The 21,129-nt window shown below is 37.5% G+C and overlaps 1 protein-coding gene across 1 annotated transcript in view; it reads right to left on the bottom strand.

Annotated features, from left to right (window-relative positions):
- Nucleotides 1-1,574: 1,574 nt before the first annotated feature.
- Nucleotides 1,575-21,129, bottom strand: part of LOC585288 (coronin-7) — a 39,034-nt gene continuing 19,479 nt past the window's right edge. Inside the window, exons 16-26 of the mRNA XM_030980760.1 lie at nucleotides 20,754-20,949; nucleotides 19,712-19,854; nucleotides 19,054-19,158; nucleotides 18,692-18,777; nucleotides 17,715-17,856; nucleotides 16,960-17,049; nucleotides 16,526-16,642; nucleotides 14,912-15,047; nucleotides 14,412-14,503; nucleotides 13,754-13,840; nucleotides 1,575-6,282 (exon numbers count right to left, since the gene is read on the bottom strand). Of these exons, the coding sequence (XP_030836620.1) occupies nucleotides 6,274-6,282; nucleotides 13,754-13,840; nucleotides 14,412-14,503; nucleotides 14,912-15,047; nucleotides 16,526-16,642; nucleotides 16,960-17,049; nucleotides 17,715-17,856; nucleotides 18,692-18,777; nucleotides 19,054-19,158; nucleotides 19,712-19,854; nucleotides 20,754-20,949 (1,203 nt within the window). The 3' untranslated portion in view covers nucleotides 1,575-6,273. The remainder of the gene's footprint in view (nucleotides 6,283-13,753; nucleotides 13,841-14,411; nucleotides 14,504-14,911; nucleotides 15,048-16,525; nucleotides 16,643-16,959; nucleotides 17,050-17,714; nucleotides 17,857-18,691; nucleotides 18,778-19,053; nucleotides 19,159-19,711; nucleotides 19,855-20,753; nucleotides 20,950-21,129) is intronic.

Genomic DNA, 21,129 nt, shown 5'->3' with positions numbered 1-21,129 from the left:
TATGTTCTAGCTGAGACCATTTCCTACAAATGTTGTTGCTATTATTTTTCATTTTGACAAAGGCATCGTGGCGTATTTTTGCGATTAAAGGAGGCATGTCAATTTTTCACATTTTGCGTGTATTCTCTATGGAACATTACTTTTTCTCAAAACTGGGTTCTACATTTCCGTCTTTCGCGAGCAATATCTCCGTCGTTTTAGCTTCGTTTACGTTGAACTTCGAGTATGTTGTAGCTGAGACAATAAGATATTTCAAATATGCCCTTGATTTTTTCTCAAATTTTAGTTGGATCAGCCCACCTATACTTGTTCCAAACAAGTATTACAAATCTAGTTCCTTCTCTAATTTCTCTCTTTCTTTCAAGTTAGTTTTTGTTTTCTCTCTCTGCTTATGACATTCTTTGTTTCCTCTCTGTTCTTTAATTATTTATTGTTTTTCTCTATTTCCTTCTGTTGTTATTCGTTGTTTTTCTCTCACTCGTACGTCTCGATACATGTACCGCGACGCTGGACATATAGGACGTACGTTGAGCATTGCAGAAGAGCTACGTGCGCGCGCAATATCTTGTCATGGATAGACTTTTCCCAGTCGGTTCCTTGAAATTTATTGGGAAAAGGTCCAGGCCAGGGTGTAAAACGCAAAGTCGGCTGGATCCGGCTCAGGGGTCTCGGTCAAAATATCCACAACCAAGAAAACATGTATAAAGGGGTGTTTTTTTTAAAGATTTCATGGAGGCAGTCAACATGATGTGGCGTGAAGGGGTTAAAAAACATTCATTTTGGGCCATTTTTAAGAAAAAGAGTACTTTTTTTTCAAAAACCTGAATTACACGCCGTTTTACGCGTTTATGGGTATTTTTCTAGATTTTGACTCCGCCTTTTGAATTTTTTCAAAGAAAGGATTTTTGATGGCTGGGCATTAGACCCATTTGGAAGTGTACAGGTTTATGTTATATTGCTACTCTTTTGAAATAATTCTTACATTGTGAATTATAGATCAGAAGCGCAATTTGATTAATTTTACATTGTCAATTAAATGTTAAAGGTAAAGACCAGTATTGGAAACGCCCCAATTTCAAAAAATGAAATGAGAGCTCTCATTACCAATCATGTGAAAGAATATGTTTTGACTAATACATGATGATAAAAAATTTGCCGGGAAACCGCCTACTAATTCATATATTTGGTAAATTTGTTTCTCTCATGGTCTGTGAGAGATATAGGGTAGTCCCATATACATCTTTTTGTGTATAGTGCTTGTAACTTTACGAAGAATGGGCCAAATTTCTTATCATTTTGATGATTCCAGAACCTTGCAGATGCTAGATGCTAGATGATCAACCTTTTCTGATCGATTCCACAACGTTTCTTTCACAATGCAATCGCATGACCATAACTGGTCTTTACCTTTAATCCCTATTATATCGCACTTCAAATTGCTCAGGGGTTACAATCTTACAATAATTGTGAAGGATGTGTTCGTGTGGTTGGGTGTGTTTGGCGCACTTGTCCCAATCATCGAGTGTGGCCCCCCAAAAATAAATCATTGTTCAACATTCATTAAAGGTGAAAATGTCAAAACTTTATTGTTCATAATTATCATGCTGCCGGCCCTCATTGCGTATAGTGCGTAGAACACACACAAACAAATCATATCATTCCCAACAACAAATGATTTATCAAACACATAACAATTCACATTAAATGTACAGTATATGTCAAATATATACATGTACATTTCCAAAAATATATACTCTTTACCACTTGGGAAATCAAAGAAATGTTCCCAATCTTTCTTTACAACATCATATAGTACATTTGAGGTCTACTGATTATAACAATGTCAGCGTAAAGGGTTGCATGGTCCAAAATGAATGATAAAGAAGAATAAACAAATGCAAATACAACTAAATGCATTGATAAGGTTAACAATAAAAATGGTCCCACCTAAATGATTTGGGCAACTATGAAATTATTGATTCTATCAATCATACACTGTATATGTAGGCACAGACAGTAAGTTCTTCGTATCCAAGGAGTGATGTGATATTAAAAGATATTATCAACAGATACCTGTATTATCAATGAGGTCTGTCCTGAGAAAATTCACTCGCTGAGCTATTCCAACGAGATGATAATATTTTTCAAGGAGGCTCATTAGCATATAACATGCAATCAATGATTTAAAATTCATTTTGCACAAAAAAAAGCAGGCAACGATTTTGCAACAGTCTCATTATTCTTATCGTTCAGGTGTGATCTGTCCTTTGTTGAATGTAGATCATTTGAAAGAAGTCCGTTTTTGGAATGACAAGAAGAATTGTATTGCTTGGACTCTTGATGGTCAACATTGAACAACAATGATTCCTCCTGTGGATTTCTACCACATCCATACCACTCACTTAATACTCTCTACATATTCAAAATATCATCATTATACCTATTAAAATACTTTTCCTGAATTTACATATTTCCTTGATTAGAATGTGAAATTTAATCCTTAATCACTAAGAATAGATATGGATAATATTCGTTATGTTTGTTTTTTAAAATAAAAAATCACCTCTTGAACAATTTTTTTTTTTTATATCAATGAAAGAGTATAATATGATACAAGTATCATGCAACTTATGTCCTGTCACCATCTAACTCCAATATATCGTTGAACAAATTCACTTAAGTAAAAACTTCAAAGATAAAGAATGAAATATGAATAATAATTTAACATGTACAGTCAGATGAAAACTGAGTTCAATAAAAATGGAAATGATATCATGGAAAGAAATGAAAGAGATACATGATTTGTAACCAATACAAAAATCAACATGTTACAAACCTTAATACTGAACTGAAAGAAAACAACATACACGTATAAAACCAAAACAGCAAAATACTTTCACACATAATGAATGTCCTTTTGGCTTTCAACAGTCAGTAATGCCATGTGTTCAGTTCCTTTTCTATTGTTTTTTATATCAGAGAGCAGTTACTTGAAACCGTCATAAGTCTAACTTCTTGGACATCCCATTGAAACATGTGTTATAGAATGAACACGCTTTTCTATTGGATTTCTATGGGATTTCCGCCAACAACGAGAATAGAAGTGCACATATTCCAACTTTATTGCCAATGGGGAAAGAAAATGGGGGCACATAATTGGAATAAAAATGTGATGTCAAAGTTCCGTAATCGGTATTACAAAATATTTTCCATTCTTTTCAGATTCTGTAACCAAGTGACTGAAATTACTTATTGAAATGAAATGCATAAAACCACCAATTAAAACATTTGAGAGATATTTCAGAAAGAAAAAATATGGGGTGTTATTTTGATGTGTCGCTTTTAAATCTAACAAAAGTTAATGCAGCTCATATCAACTGAAGAAGAAACACCTGTATAACTTTGCACGACATCTCAAAATTGATGAAATCTGTCATTACATTAATGCATAATGACATTTTAAAACACTAGAGACATTTCAAAACACATTCCTCCTCAGTTCATATTCAATATTTGAAACTATCACAATTGAGAAAAAAGTATCCATCTCTCATGGGTGATTAAAATATCAAATTATCAATGTATTTTCATGGATTTAAATCTTTAAATCTTACCAATATACCAACATCACAATATGTTAGAAAAACTGGACAAACTTACATTCAAATTATATTACTCAACACACAACTATTGTGTTTTTGTTGTTGTTTTACAAAAATAAAGACAATACGATTCACTTCTTCTTTCACAGACGACCTCAGCAAAATATCAGAAGGAATTTATCTCTCTGTGGCACCAATAGAGTAAAATTTATCAAGTTCACAGTTATAAGAATGTTATAACAAACAACATATAATTCTCCAAAAACATTTACAATGCAAGTCATCATCTTCACTCTTGAAAGCAAGTTGATCATCAACATACTGTTCAGAAGAACATATAAAATATCTAGAAAGATTACAAATTGTTCTCATCATTTCATAATGACCAAGCATAAAATATCAATGAGAAACCTTGTTTTGATCAACGCTTAAAACATATATGTAATGTATAGACAAATTCAAAGGCTACAGGAATTACGATGTTAAAATTAAAACTTTTATCAAATGTAAAACTGATTCATTTTCTTCCAAGATGGAATATAATGAAAGAACAAAGAAACAGATTGTGGAAATGAGTATTAATGCAGTGAATGCACACACATATACAGAGGCATGTTCTCATTAACAATTTTCTCAAGTGTAGTGTACCTCAATCAATAACCAGTCACATATCACTGATAAATTATAATGAAAACTGTCAAATCGATCATTGTAGCACAAATACTTGATACCGGTGCATGCTGCTCAATTTATTATAATGAGTATCAATTTTCTTGAATTCAATGCCTTTTCCAAATTGACCAATTTAGGGTTATAGTTATTGAAATCTCTGAAAGAAGGTTAAAGGGATCGTTTAACAATGTTAAATATGAGATACACGGTCCTACATGTTACCAGTGTCTGTGATATGGTGTAATATTGAAGCCCTAAAAAATCACGCTTCAAAATGCTCAAGAAGTGCCTCAAAAAAGTAAAAATCTTTGAGTGACCGGTTTTACCATACTCGTTTACCCCAATAGACTTTAGTGTTTTGAAAACCATTCGGCGAACTGTTTTCAACATTCGTAATTCCAATCATTAACATCTTGATAATCAGACAGGCGATCGTCTTGTAAAAGTCATGGAGTTCCTGACTGACCTTAAGGTTTATAATTATCAATGCAGCATGAGCTAAATTAAGGATTATTTCTAAAGGATCTAAGACTAAGTTTAATACCAGATCCCTTTAAGTGGAAGAACAGAAAATATTGTCAGTTCAAACAAATATCAGGTTTAATGCTTTAAATGGAAAAAATAGAGGCAGATATCAGGTGGTCAGTCATGTGATACACATGGCAATAATCAGACTTGTTAACAAAATGGCAGGATTCTTGAGCTGCACACTCATACTTTTAGTTTGGCATGTTTAAACAAAAATAAAAAATGACTGTTACATAGAACAAAACCCATCTTCAAACAAGTACCGGTATGTTAAACTCTCTGGTTATAATGACTGATATTAAACAAATGCTTCTTTGTAATTAATTTGTTGCCAAGGGTACAAGTTCATTAATCAGATGGTATATTTTGACATCTTAAGGCTTTGAAGATGTGACCAGCACATTATGAAGTTTGGGGATATAATAACATTTACAGCCTTTTAAAAAATGGGAATTAATTTGTAACGGGAGGATTCATGGATACGTTATGTATCCTTGATGTGATGCTAATAGGCATTTGCATTTAAATGGCACTGTAATTAATGATTCATTGGTAATCTTTTGTGCACTAAAAAAGAGTCAAGGCTGGATATTAACTACCAAAAGCTCAACAATATTCAAAGTCTAAACCAGACTTTCTCAACTGGCGGTGCTTGCGCCACTTGTTGCACTTGCGGTAAGGGGAATTTAACATTGTTTTAACCATGTTATAAGACTATAAACCTGAGCTCTAAAGAACTATAAGCTAATACGATGTGCTACTAATTTTAACATTGCCAATCTCTGGAAACATCTTGCTTTTGTTTGTTTGATTTATCACTTAATTTTGACATTTCCTGTGTTTATTGCACCAAAATAACTACATTCAAATTTACCTCAACTGTAATTGTACGAAGGAATTGTACTAATTTGTTCACATCAATATGAAATTACGATTGATATATTTTGGAATAAAAAGATGTTGAAAATGCCACATCTATGGGCCTTTAAAGATAGCCACTACAGCTTCAGGGGGCTCTGCCCCCTTCATCCTCGAAGAGGCTTTGGCCCTGGACCCCGCCGATTTTCGGCTCGGTTGCTATGCTCCTCGCAGCACAGTCAAACATACAGGTTGCCACTTCAACAACAAATTCTTTTAGTTTTGACACTTCTAATAATTCAGTTGAGAAGGCCTGGTCTAAACCTTCTAAAAATGTATGCTTACAGAAAGATGAAAATATATTCCTATAAATGTATGTGATAGTCTCATATTTTGTAGCACACGGTACAGAAAGTTGTTCTCCTATTGACAGGTTAAGTAGCATGCATTGATTTCAGCGCAAATGACCATCTTTACAAATTTCAAAACTGTATCAGGTTTGAGGTTGCACTTAATCTCTCTCACCCTGTTGCGCACTACCGGTACTCATCATCTGCATACTATAACAGGATGTCAAAATCTTGTCCACCTGTCTGTTTCAGTGAGACTCCTTTTAATCATCCTGGACAAAGAAAGGAAAAGGCAAAACAGTAAATGCACAATTTACATTTAGAGAAAATACCAAGCGAAACATGTTATACATGTACATACAAAATAATAATATACTGTAGATGCCAAACTAATGTAAGAGTGCCAAGCACTGAATCCAATGACCGGGGTAATAGTATATTTGTAAAGCACTTAGAGACATTGTATTAAGCGCTATATAAAAGCTAAATATTATTATTAGTATTATCTCTTGTCCAACTTGAAATTCAATAAAGTATAGAAAAAGGGGGAGAAAATCACTGGCAGTAACCCTGGGAAATAAGTCAAATTTTAACCTCTTCTCCCTACTTCAAATTCCGCTATTTTGTTCTTGTTTTTCTCGGACAACAGTAGGAATTGATAGGATCATTGTATTATAGCATTCTGATCAATTTGACATAAGAAACACGAGATTGAACAAATGTTAGACTAACTCGAAGACATTTTGCACCAACAGTCTAGGTTAAAAATCTGTCTTTCTCAAGTTAACAGAGGAAGGCCTAAAGTTTTAAAGAGACTGATTAGCATTCAAGAATCTGTTTTAAAGCCTTAAAGGAATTCTGAACTATCTACTTGAGATGTAAAGGTACAGTAACAGTCACAGGTTACATTGGATGCCCAGATGTTATGGTTGATTTAAGTGGACAAAGCAAGCATTCACAGGAATTAACCAGGAATGGATCATTTAACGAGAATGGATATTGATTATTCCTAGCCTTTGGCTCGTTGAACCATAGGAGCATTCAGCCACAGGACTTAATGGAGATCATACTGCTGTGAAATTATTTTACAAAATGACAGTATTTTACTCATCAATTTCAACAATGCTGAATTTGGGCTTATAATAAGTAATATTGATGAGAACCGGAGAGACTGGATTGATGTTTCTTAGTCAACATTATTTGACCTTTTGATGGCTGGATATTGCAAAGAATGGAAAATATGTCAACTGCTCTTACAGAAGGCTAGCTAAGCTTCACCAATTTGGACTCAAGCCTTGAAGAAGTACTGTAGTAGAAGTTTGCTTTAGTGCTGAATCCAATGGTCAGAGGCTGCTAGCAGCAGAGTTTCAGACAGAACATTTTCAAGCCTCTTTGATTTACGCCACGTATGGAGGACAATGTTGGAAGGACAGGATAAACAAGATCCAGCTACCGGTATTCAGATTGACCCATTACTACATGAGCAAATCCATGAATGGAAATTGACCCAATTGTTTGCTCCTCTTCATTGTGAACGCAGGCAGATATTCAGCAATGGAGAGGGTTGAAGCAGATGACAGTGAATCTCAAGCATCAAGTAAATCAACATCAGATTCCAGGAAACGGGAACAAGCCATGAAGACAGCAGAATTGGTGGTAAAGTTGGGGAGTCTAAAAAGGAAACATGAGCTCGAGAGAGAAGAGCAGGAATTAATCAGAAGAAAGGAGGAATTTGCTATTGAGACAGAATTAGCTACAACTACAGCCCAAGCAGCAGCATTACAACAGTTTGAAGATTCAGTAGCTGTTCACCAGAAACCTGAAGTACCAACCTTTGCTCGTGCAATAATAATAATAATAACCATTTCTTATATGGCGCTTTTCATGAAAGTGACAGGAGGCAAACAAGATTAAGTCCCAAAGTCAAGAATGCGGATTGTTCAGAAGACAAATCAACACAAGGATGCAAGAACCAAGAACAAGAGTGAGATGTAGGAGTATTAAGTGGAACAAACCCTGATAGTCATGTTGACTGGGTAGAGCTGCAACGACAACAAACTCAACTTGCATACATGCTGTTAGAATGCCACAATGCCGCTCTACCACAAAGGATCATTCAGCCTTTTGATGGGAATCCGCTAAACTACCACGCCTTTAAGAGGGCCTTTCAGAATGTAGTAGAGTCGAAGACATTAGAGGACTCTGACAAGCTATATTACTTGGAACAATATACCAGGGGAAAGGCGAATGAGATAGTCAGAAGTTGCATGTATAGAGGTGATTCCAAGGCAGCATTCAACAAAGCAACAGCACTGCTAGAAAGCAAGTTTGGTGACAAGCATCATGTTCTGGACTCCAAGATCAACAAGGTAATGGCATGGCCTAACATTAGAGGTGAGGATCCTGAGGGTCTGCTTAGTTATTCATTGTTTGTGACTGAGCTAGGCAATTTGGCTAAAGACCTACACCTTCAACAGGAGATTGACCACGCACAACATTTGAAGATGGTCATATCGAAGCTGCCATTCAGGCTGCGACAAAGATGGAGGAGCTTTGTCGATGGCGTACTTCAGAATCGGGATGAGCCACTCTCATTCATAGATGTGGTTAGCTTCATCAGTAAACAGGCCCGAATAATAAACAACCCCATCTATGGTAATATTGGAGGATCTGCCAGAGCTGGAGAAACACAGACAAAGACACAACCCTTCCAAGAAAGAAACAGAGCTTCAGCTCCAGCATGAAGATGAGCAAGGGTGTCTCTGTTGTGACAAAGAAAATCACCCTCCAGCAGAATGCAAGGTCCTGGGAAAGAAACCTAATGAAGAGAAATTTGCATTTTGCAAATCCAAAGGGCTGTGCCTCGCTTGCCTTCAGTCTTCACATCTTGCCAGGGATTGTAAACAAAGGATGACCTGCAAGATCTGTCAAAGGTTACACCCCACCCTCCTTCATAGAGATTGGACACCTTTGAAACAAGTGAAAGAGAATGGTGAATCAGAGAAACAACGTACTAATGATGGCGTTGGAGCTAACAGGAAGAAGAAAGAAAGCTTGGAAGGACAGACAGAAGGAGGAAAGCTTGGAAGGACAGACAGGAGAAGGAAAGCTTGAAAGGACAAACGGAAGGAGGAAAGCTTGGAAGGACAAACAGAAGGAGGAATCTTGGAAGGACAAACAGAAGGAGGAAAGCTTGAAAGGACAAACAGAAGGAGAAAAGCTTGGAAGGACAAACAGAAGGAGAAAAGCTTGGAAGGACAAACAGAAAGAGGAAAGCTTGGAAGGACAAACAGAAGGAGGAATCTTGGAAGGACAAACAGAAGGAGGAAATCTTCCCACCGAGTCCACGTGATGAAAGATATTCAGCAACAGCTAAACAATCTGTACAACACCAAGTTTTCAGAATGCTTGATGGAAGATAAAGTTGAAGAATCCAAAGAGGATTAACAAATATGGAAAAGGTTGAAGGATCCATCAAGCTAAGACCAGGGCACTACCAAATTGGACTGCCTTCAAGGGAAACGTTGACCTGCCCAACAACAGGCCCATGGCAGAGCAGAGACTCAACCATCTGCAAAGGAAGTTCAAGAAGCAGCCAGAATTCTATGAGAAGTATTAGGACTGTTTGGAGATATACTTACATAAAGGCTATGCAGAAAAGAGTACCAAATCATGAGTTACAGGCTACAACTGGAAGGATGTGGTACCTACCTCATCACGCAGTCATGCATCCACAAAAGGACAAGTTAAGGGTGGTGTATGACTACTCAGCTCAATACAAAGGAACCTCTCTAAACCAGCAGCTGATAAAGCGGCCGGATTTGGCCAACAACCTGGTCGGAGTAATCATAAGATTCAGAGAGGGAAAGGTCGCCCTCACGTCAGACATAGAAGGGATGTTTTCCCAAGTTGTGGTGCCAGAAGAAGACGGAGATTTCTTAAGGCTGTTAAGATGGGAAGATGGAAACGTTAAGAGACCACCCAAGACAAAGCGTTCCCAGTAGAGGTTGTGGTTTTGAGGAAACAGGCACATGATATCAACCAACGGACAGGAAAGTTGCAGCCAGGGGTCAGAAAATCAAGCCCTATCTACAAATTAGACCCTCAGATGGACAATAGTCAAATAAGAGTAGGAGGTAGACTGAACAAAGCAGCCTAGCCTGAAGAAACAAAACATCCAGCCATCCTACCAAAGAGAGGACATGTGTCTGAACTCATCTTGAGGCAGATTCATGAAAACCCTGGACATATGGGAAGAAAATATGTCTTGGCAAAACTCCAACAACGATATTATATGGTAATGCTATTTCAGCCATTAGGAAAGTTGTCAGGAAATGTGTCAAGTGCCGAAGTCAGAGAGGGCGGGTAATCGAACAGAAGACGGCAACCTACCCATAGACAGACTGCGACCATCGAGAAGGCTGACTCACTAGATACAAATTCTTGTATCGCTGCAATCGGGCGATTTATTGCTCAAAGAGGAGCAGTCAGAGAAGGGAGATCAGACAAAGGAACAAATTTGGATGGGGCCGAGAAAGAACTAAGAAAAGAACTTGAGAGCTTGAACCAATTAGTTATCACCCTTTAGTCTCATTGGCTGCCCTTGTGGGGCCTGGTGGCCTCGGATGCTAGAGCTCCTGTGAATCATGTGCTGACTGGGCTAGTCCCTCAAATTGTCAGTGAACGGAGCAGCTGGAGGGCACAGGGCTCCACCGGGCGGAGCTGAGGATTGAAATGGGTGTTGCAAAATTGTTTTTGAGTTTTTGAGTTTCTGCAAGAACGTCATAAGCAGTTCTATGATAGAGGATCCAAATATCTGTCACCTTTGCAACCTGTTGAGCCAAAATGGTAAGGTGTGGAAAACAGCGATCACCATCGAGAAAGACAAATTCCCTCGCTCAAACATCATCGAAAGTGAAGGAGGGAGTCGCTATCGTCAAAATACACGTCATCTTCAGAAGCGACCACGACGTGAACAAAGCTTATCTGTCAATGACTACAAAGACAGCAAATTCGCAGCAGAAGCTACAACCAACTCGCGAGACATGACATCGCCAAGAAGCCCCAGTGAAAGTAAACCATCTTCTTAAGAGAGTGAACGTTACTACCCTAGCTCTGAGAGTACAAAGACGCCCTGTTATGTTAGATTTGCAAATACATGTAGTAAACTGTACAAGTTAAAAGGGGCAGAATAATCTCCTTTTGTCCTGTTGGAGTGTTGGGTAGTCCACCCCTTCACTCATATTAGTTACATAGTTATATATGCATGTAGCTAGTGTCTTCAACTATTATTTAGTGTTTAAGTAGGAAAACTGTGCTATCCAAGAGGCAGAATAATCCTCTGGTATAGTTAGAGTAACAGACAGTCTACCCTGTTACTCATTCACATATTAATTGTTGTAGAAAAAGTATGAAATCATTACTCAATGACAGAGGATTACGTTGAAATGCGAACAAGCCAGTTTATTAAAAAGGAAGAAAACACTGGAAGAACTCAAGTGAAATCAACAATCAAGTATACAAATGAGAACTGGACTATATTTGAACTTTATATCTATTTGGCAGCAGAGGCACAGATCATGCAGATTCGAAAAAAAATAAAAGACTAAGATCACTGTGCAAAATCTGGCTATCATGGACTGATTCATTTCAGTGATATGAGTTTTAATCAGGACTAGTCATTTAATCTTTAATAATGATTTACATGTTTTGATAAGGTTGTTTGATATATTTTTCATCCACAGTATACTTTTGAATTCAGTGACACTTGATATTGTCCACCATAGAGGTAGTAGTTAATCCAGTTCTTAACCATTTAATTATTTGTTGTTATATTGTGGCTATCATTGTCAGCCTGGTGCATTCAATTGTCAAGCCTTATTGGCTTTTATGCGGGATGCACCATTTTCCATTTGTACTATATGGTTCATACTTTCATATATGCTTTACATTTAGGATGCTATTACATCAATTTGTATGAAATTTTGATATTGTTATCTGTTATGAAATTCCATATTTTATCTTTGTATATATTGTCATGATGGTGGAAATAAATGTCAATTCAATTCAATTTAATTAAATTGTCATTTCTTTTATTGTAGTTTGAGTAGAACTTGAAGGTAAACAGATTTACAACCAAAGCATATTGTTACCAAAGACTCTTTAGCGAAGCCTGATTTCATTGTGCATGTCTTTATTATATTGGTGCAAAACGAAATTCAGTTTTATCTGTGCTATATAGTCATCAACAGTACTTGCCTTTTTTAATATAGGGGTGCATTGTGACATTCCAAAGTGCCAAAATCATTTATAGTGAGTTTACAAGTTACTAAACTATGCAAAAATCTTACATTTTTTGACAAACTGATAATAGTCAGGAGTAAAGAAATAAGCTAAGGAAGGAACATACAGTCAAGAGTTCAAAATTAAAGCTTTCGAGACACATCTATTGGCAGTCGACAACTGAATTGTAGATCTATGGCATGGTATGGTGATAGATGATGTACATGTGCCAGATGGTAATTGCAAGAAATCAAGAGGATCGTTGGAGCAAGTATAATGTGGGCTTTGGTCTGTGGCCAGTCAACATGATCGTGATCAACAAGGGACCAGTCGGATAATGTGGGCTTGGGTCTGTGGCCCGTCAAAGTCGTGATCAACAAGGGACCAGTCGGATAATGTGGGCTTGGGTCTGTGGCCAGTTAACGTGATTGTGATCAACAAGGGACCAGTGGGATAATGTGGACTTGGGTAAGTGGCCAGTCAACGTGATCGTGATCAACAAGGGACCAGTCGGATAATGTGGACTTGGGTCTGTCTCCCCAAATAGCAAATCTTCATCGATTTTTAAGCTAGTACTGTATCGCAGGCAGATTTGGTATCCTACATTTACCCCTACCACGATGTGCAGTGTAATACAAAATCGCGACTTCAGCTGGATGCGCACTTGCGCAGTTGCATTGCGTGGCAGCTAGATCCATAACGGTAAGTCCCTTTCTTTTACTATTTAGCGATGCAATGGCATGTACTTAGATCTAGATCTACCGGTAGATTATTTATTATTATTATTATTTATTATTATTATTTTTTAGTCTTCATGTCAACAATGCAACATAAAATTGTCGGTAAGATGTGTGGAGTTGTACTAGAAATATCCTGTACCATTGTATAGTCATTGTAGTCCTATATGTCTGAACGGATGTGCTGGTTTGACCGCTTCATTGTTAGTTGTTGCGCAAAGTCCGTATCCAGACTTTTGGAATTTTTTTCTTCTGAAAATACTGCGGCCTTACGCCGGCAAATAAGGTATTTGAATTGATAATGGAATTGGACAGGTGTATTGACAAGATTACCGAGATGTAGTCTAGCTCTACAGGGGACTAATGTTAGACGAATTGAAAGTCATTGTGCACCTACATATAAGAAAACAATATTTCAACCAAAGAAAACTCCTGTATAAGTAACTCTACGTAGAAAAATCAAAAACAAAGAAATACCATTAATTCCAAACAAAACAAACTATATGTAGTCCTGGGCTGCGTCTCACGAAACCGTCATTAGTACAAGTTGAGCGACATCCCATTGAAATGCGTGTATTAAGTTTAACACACATTTCAATGAGATGTCGCTCAACTCGTGAGACGCAGCCCTGAGCAGTAATGTAGGATAGATGAGAACAAAGTGAAGTAGATATAGAGAATTATAGTCTATGGAACAAATACGAACAAACAGTCTTCTACTTACCCATTCATCATCATCAACACCTTCAAATTTATCCTGAGGTAAAGGTTCAGACTTCAAGGATAGCTTGGTATTCATGGAAGACATAATCTGAAGATTAAAATAAAGATAAAAATTGAGTGATTATCCATTTATACGAAAATCTTTTGAGAACAGATTTTGTGTAAATTGTTCAGAAACTCTTGTATTAAGTGCTGTAGAAAAGTAAATTCTTCTTTTTCAGGTATGATCTCCAACTTCTTTTCCTCCTCCTCCTCCTCCTTCTTCTTCTTCCCCTTTTTCTTCTCCTACTTTTTCTTTGTCTTCTTCTCCCTCTTCTTCTAGATCAATGCCCTATCCGGAACCAAGCGGGACAGTAAAGACGTCTACAATTATATGTGTCTTCTCTACATTTATCCAATGACAGTGTAGAGGCTTATGTAAACTATAGGTGTCAACCTCAGGTCTTTTTTCTTCTTTTTTGTTAAAGCTTATTTAAACATACTGCATATCATATTTTTGTATCTTACAACACACAGATAAGAGGGTGCATGTAGGACCTTGTCGCACACAGCTACTTTCATCCCTACTTGCCATTCATTTAGTACACAAAAACCACTGTGTTTTACAGCGCTATATGTGAACAGGCCTTTATATGGGTAAAAAAGGGAAATGTATTTACCTCTTCTCTCTTCTCTGCATCGGTCTTATAGGTAAGCTCTTGTTCACTGGAGTATTTCTTGGGCGGGGGTCCAGCCTTGGGTATCGAGCTCACTGTAGCAAGAAAGAAAATTAATAATAATAATAATAATAATAATATGCAACATTTATAAAGCACTGAATACCTTATTTAGAGAAGTGCAGAATGAGGCAGGGAGAGAGACAGAGACAGAGACAGAGAGAGACAGACAGAGAGAGAGGCTGCTATCTACTGGTACTTTCAAAACTCAACTTAAGAATACCTATTCCACATTGCTTAAAACTAGTGATTTTTTTTTCACTGCAGTATCTTTTTCAAGTCTAATCAGTGCCCTTGATTAGGCTACTAGATATTGGTGCTGAACAAATTCCCAGATTGGATTGATTGGAGAGAGAGAGAGAGAGGGGACAGAGAGAGAGAGAGAGAGAGAGAGAGGGGACAGAAACAGAAACAGAGAGGGAGAGTAGAAAAGTAAAACTTACAATATTTCATTCCTTCTGGACAAAGGTTCATAGTTCTGGCTTCTCCATTCTTGCCACTAAACCAGTCAGCACCAGTCGAAACCGGTTCCCATGTCACTTTAGTATCGGGAAAGGCATCATCTTGAAAGTACTCTTTCTACAAATAAAGGGAAAATTAGAAAGGTACATCTTTAATGAACAAAAAAGTAAACCAGTGCTAATAAAGAAATGGCATAACAAAATGAGGAAATATCCAACCGCCGCCTGAAATGGTTTGGACATGTGGTACGTATGCCACAGGAACGCCTACCAATACAAGTCCACACCAATGACTTTACATCGCCACGGCCACCAGGATGTCCTCCCCTGAGGTGGAAAGACCAAATTCGCCAAGACTCTGGATTAAGCCTGGAGGCTGCCCAACACCAAGCCCAGGACAGAAATGAATGGAGGTAGACCATCCGTAGGAGCGCAAGGGGACACTCCGTCCTGTGCACTTGAGTCAAGTAAGTAAGTCAATAACAAAATGAACTATTCAAGTCACATCATTAAGAACAATCGTGAGCTACAGCAGACCACACAAAAACTCCACTACCCTGAATAAATCTTGTCGGTAATCAGTCGAGTTGGAGTTGGTCTGGCAGTGTCGCTGAGACATAAAAATCATCATTTTTTGTATACACCTGTGAAGTAAGAACACTTCTCCTCAATAAAGAAACAGAGGTACTAAACCAAGTGTTCAAAGAAACGCAAATAGTGCAAGTTTATTTTTAGGAAGACTCATTGGTTCACCTTGAGCATAATAAGTTCATGTAGTAAACCTATTGGATTGTTACAACAAAGCACAAACACACAAACACACACACAATAAAGTGGGCCTTGCATCTGACAGCATAATAGAAATATCATTATATGTTCCACTACAAAAATACCAAGACTATTTTTAACCGTGCCTTACTATAATAACAATAATGATAATAAAAATAATAACAATAGTGGGTTCTTGTATGTAGTGCCCATGTTTGTCAGATTTCAAAATCCTGTGGCTCCACAATTATTACAGAGGCTGTAGCACAGCTGTCGTTATGGCGCTCTAGCATCTTAAGGAATAAATTGCTGCCGGGTACCCATTTACCTCACCTGGGTTGAGTATGGCAAATGTAGATTAATGTCTTGCCAAAGGACGCAGTGGCAAGGGTTTCAACCCCACACCCTACGATTCACAGTCCGGTGACTAGTCCACTAGACCACAACACCTGTACATTATGGGAGTGTCGTGGTCGAGTGGTTTAAGGCACTTGACTGGAGATGTGAAGGTCGAGGGTTCGAATCCTGACACGGCACTAATATCCTTTGGCAAGATATTAACCTGCACTTGCTACTCTCCACCCAGGCGTTAAATGGGTACCTGGTAGGATGCGACCGTCATTGTTGGTCAAACAGCTTGTGAGTGTCAAGTAACGCCCAGCTGGAATGCTCCCCAGGGAGTGGAGATTGTGCACACAGTGTGTGCGGGCAAGCACTAAATCCAATGACCGGGGTAATAGTATATTTGTAAAGCGCTTAGAGACATTTGTATTAAGCGCTATATAAAAATTAAATATTATTATCATACTGAAGTCTTACTGTCCTTACCTTAACCCTGGGCAGTGTAAAGTGGATAGTTTCCAGTGTTGTCTTGGAGAGCTTTAGAGCTCTCATGAACTCAACGTCTTTGATCCTACAGCACGTCTTGGGTAGAAACGAGAGGGCCTGGTGGAAGAGAAGAGAAGAGCTATATTGCATCACAGGAAAAAAATGTGTGTTGCAGTCTAAAAAGGCCCCCTGTGTCCAGTGGCTAGCATTTGTTTAAAGTCGGACTGAGTTCTAGTTCATCCTGTTAGAAACCCAATGAAGAAAAAAAGCAGAAATGAGGATGAAAACTTGGGGCCACAAAATACCCCAACAGCAAATAGAATAAAAACAATTATCATTGCACTCGGTATTGATTCCCAAATCACTATCTTTTCCATACAATTGCTCTGATTTTTATCTTATCTCTGATTTTTGTCTTTTCTTTGGACACTTACTTGATGTGACTCGGGCGATGCATAGTTGGACAGAGGCATGAAGTAGGGGGCCTCCTTCAAAACTTCTATACACGTTACTAAACGCTCTCCCTGCGGTAGATTAGGAATATAAAGTGAACAAGAAAAGATGTGAACATTGAAGTTTGCTTGCTTTCTGTTATGATTGTACAGAATATCAATTTAGTAAACTCAAACCATTGCCCAGAATAGCTACTCTTTGAGCAAGCGAAAGATGAAAACATTTATATATCAAAGGTATTTTATACATAAGAATAAAACATAACAGGAGATTATATGTAGTATATTCACATGTATCTAAGCTTTTACAAAGTATGAATACAAAGATGATATGTTTGCGTGGAATATAGAAATATTAGTATTTTGAAGGAAAAAAAGTTAGCTATTACATGCAAACACTGCATAACTACTTTTTTATAACATAAATATTTCACTAAAATCTCATAATTCACAAAAAGAAATGTATTCAAAGTGTTATGGCATCTGATATCTGATATATTTAATTGAAATTGAATATCAAAACTGATTATCAAATCAGTTTGTTAAGTTGATATTCCGACCACAAATGATCTAAAATGTACAATTTTAATCATAATTGCTGATTTGTCAATTTCATTTTATGTTCTCACAACAAAAGTGGGGATGTCATTAGGGATCATGATGAACTTAATTTATCACAACACAACTCCTTCAAATGAAACAAACAACACACTGCTAAAAGAATCATCTTCACATACCTTGCCAGTCATAAAGACTACATGTGTATCGGGGTCGTAGCACGGTATCAGTGTGGCCGGATTGGCCTTATCAATGACTAATGTTTGCAAGGCTTCAGTGAGATCCTTTGGATCGTGCAACGACACAGTCCTGGCGGAATCCCTAAGAATAAAGAAGAAATGGACAATCTGTATTGATATTGTAGGGGTGTCGTGTAGATACGTCACCGGACTGTCGATCACAAGGTCCGCGATTCGAGTCCCGCCACGGCACTAATATCCTTTGGAAAGACATTGATCTACATTTGCCACACTCAACCCGGGTGATGTAAATGGGTACCTGGCAGGAATTAATTCCTTGAAATGATGGAGCGCTGTAATGGCAGCTGTGTTAAAGCTGGGGTAATTATCAGGAGCACAAGGAGTTGTCAAGTCTGACAGATATGAGCGCTATACAAGAAACCAATATTATTATTATCATCATGTTTTGACAAGCTTAAATGTGCTGCATTACACATAACAGTTTACAGTCCTGCTAGAGCAGATTAGTATTTAAACCAAAAGCTTCAGTCTCTGATATCGACAGTGATTTCCTTGAGACTAGGCCTGACTCAGCTGATCGACCCCTCTATACAAAGGGGCGAATTTGCCCCATTAACTGCTACGACATAACATGAGGATCGAACGGTTCGCCTATATAGCTGGGGCGATTAGACATTATGAATATGCATACTCAAAAATAAGATGATGTCATTGAATAGTTTTTAGGTTGAAACCTTCTGATTTTCAAAGCTTTGGATTTCGAGTTTTTGGAGAACTGTTACTCCTCTGAAAGACACTAAAATAGCATATAATTATATCATTGCAATCTATGGATTATATCAAAGCTTTCCAATGATATACAAGTCATCTATTTCTTTTATTTCAACAATGGACATTTTCTAACATTTGAAAGGCGCTACAACGTAAGTCTTCAAAACACAAGTCTCTTTGCTTACTTCTCGAAGCCGGAAACGGCGAGCAGCTCTCCGTTGTGGACCCAGAATATTCTAGCACCCCTTGAGCCCTCTGGACCTGGTCCTTGCTAAGAACAATTAACAAGATAACCAATGTCAATTGGATAAAATCATTTCTATTCCACATACTGAGAATCTTGTTCTACGATTGATCAAAAGTAAATCATGTGATGAAAGACAGTTTCAAATGCAATAATTTCATTAGCTAATAACAGTTATTGTTACTTGTTATTGATTACAAGTTTCATGAAACAAGGCCCAGAACTCTGCAATATTTGGTCATGTAAGAGACACCAGTTGACCCAATACCTTAGACTTGCCCATAACTATCCCTTTCTACTTACAGCGACAGGTGTGTTTGATGACCTTGGTTCGTATATCCTGATCAAACCATCTTTGCAGACTGTGGCTATTCTCTTTCCATCAGGACTCCAGGCTGCGCTGAATATCTAGATCATTCAAAATATAAAAAGTGAAATACATAATCATACATCATAATGTGCTTAATTATGGGTGATTATTTCTTATCAATCAATTCTCTTAATTCACAGTGCATTATTATGTTATTATGTTAATGTTATTTGGAAATTGTCATTGAAATTCATGTTCATTTCAGTTTTTAACTGCCAGACACAAAGATCTTAATAAAATCCATTTATCTATCTATCTATCTATCTATCTATTATGCCCCCATTCTAATTCATTTTGCTTTCTGACTTTGCTCTAGAGAAGTGAGAAGAAAAAAAGAAGAAGAGTATTTTGAGATTAAATTGTATGATGCTGTACACGAGATTCAAACGAGCATTTCTTAACATTACTTTTCACAACACAATTTAACACAACACGACACAACACAATACAACATGAAAAAACACAACATAACACAACACAACACACCACATTACACAACACCATATAACACAAGCATCACACCACACCACACCCCACCACACCACACCACACCACATCACACAACACAACACTGCACCACACAATCCTTACTTGATCTGTATGCCCCTCTAAGGATAATATTTCCTCTCCCGTTGTCAGGTCCCAGACTTTCAGGAACATGTCGAACGACGCTGATAGAAGAACGTCACTCGCCAGGGGATGAAATTTTATGAAGTAGATTTTCTCTTGATGTCCTAGAAGGTTAAACATCGGTGATAACACTCATTAAAAAGTCAATTTTTAAAGAACAGTAATAAAAAAAAATGTGAGGAAAGATATATCCTAATTTTAAACAGTTACAATCAAGTCTGATTTAACTGTGGTGTTAGGCAAATCACTTTATTTGGAGCACACTTTAACAATAATATAAGTTAGCGATGAAGGGATGGCAATTTTACATTTGAAAGCAATGTACAGTCAATTATCATTTAATCAATCGCTAAGATTTATATTGCAGGGGCCAGATTTGACCTTAAATTTTTACATGCATTTTTTTCAATACAGAAGACGCCATTTGAAGTTGCAATAACAGCTCAGAATCCTACATGTACCATAAAAATTAAAATAATGTTTAGTCACCTCCAATTTATGTGATAATATCCTCACTGAAGAAGATTTGATGGTTTGTTTTCACCTAATAAAGCATGTGTATGTTTGTATGAAAGCCACCAGCCACAGGGGACAGATGGCTTTCAGTCCTCTCCCAGAAACTTAGAAATTAGGATTAATGCGTTTCCAAACGGCACTGGTATATTGACTTGATTTTTAACTTGGGATCTCTCAGTTACAAGACCACTGCTCTACCACTGAGCAATCTTGCCCCCAGGATAGAATTTTTAATACAGTAAAAACCTGTCTATAACAGGGAAAGACAAAAAGTGGTCTTTGTAGACAGGCTCCTTCAGTACATGTTTTAATGAGAAACCATTTTCAAGGAAATAAAAAAAAAGGGGCCTTTGTAGACAGGTGGTCACTATAGCAGATTTTGACTGTATTATTAATGGATGATGGATCTCTTCAAGTAGGATTACAGCAAGGAACATAGACAAAATAAATTAAGAAATTTTGAGTAAGTGGCCCCCTGGCGACTGACCTAAGAGGAAGACGTCTGGTTCGGTCAGTGTTCCTTCGAAGCCCTCCTCAGGGAAGCTCCAGACACGGATCTTAGCATCGTCACAAGCAACGGCCAGTCTGCAGTCATTAAAAGGATCCCAGCAAAAGTCCATCATGGTGGAACCGTTCTGAACGGTGGGTACCCCCGTCTCAGGAAGCTTGCCTGGTTTGTTTATCTGTAGCGAATAACAGAGATGAGAGAGGTTCACCAGTCTACATGAGAGACATTCAAGATTTTTTAGAGTTGGATATTCCAGTGAATTTGCATCTAAAAAAACAAACATATTAATTAAAATTTCAATATTTTAGATTAAACTGACAGGAGGAGAAATGAGAAATAAGAAAAGGAAGATTGA

Source organism: Strongylocentrotus purpuratus, unplaced genomic scaffold (assembly GCF_000002235.5).
Source record: "Strongylocentrotus purpuratus isolate Spur 01 unplaced genomic scaffold, Spur_5.0 spur5_scaffold_11, whole genome shotgun sequence".
Classification (NCBI taxonomy): Eukaryota; Metazoa; Echinodermata; class Echinoidea; order Camarodonta; family Strongylocentrotidae; genus Strongylocentrotus; species Strongylocentrotus purpuratus.
This window is presented reverse-complemented; position numbering and strand designations above follow the sequence as displayed.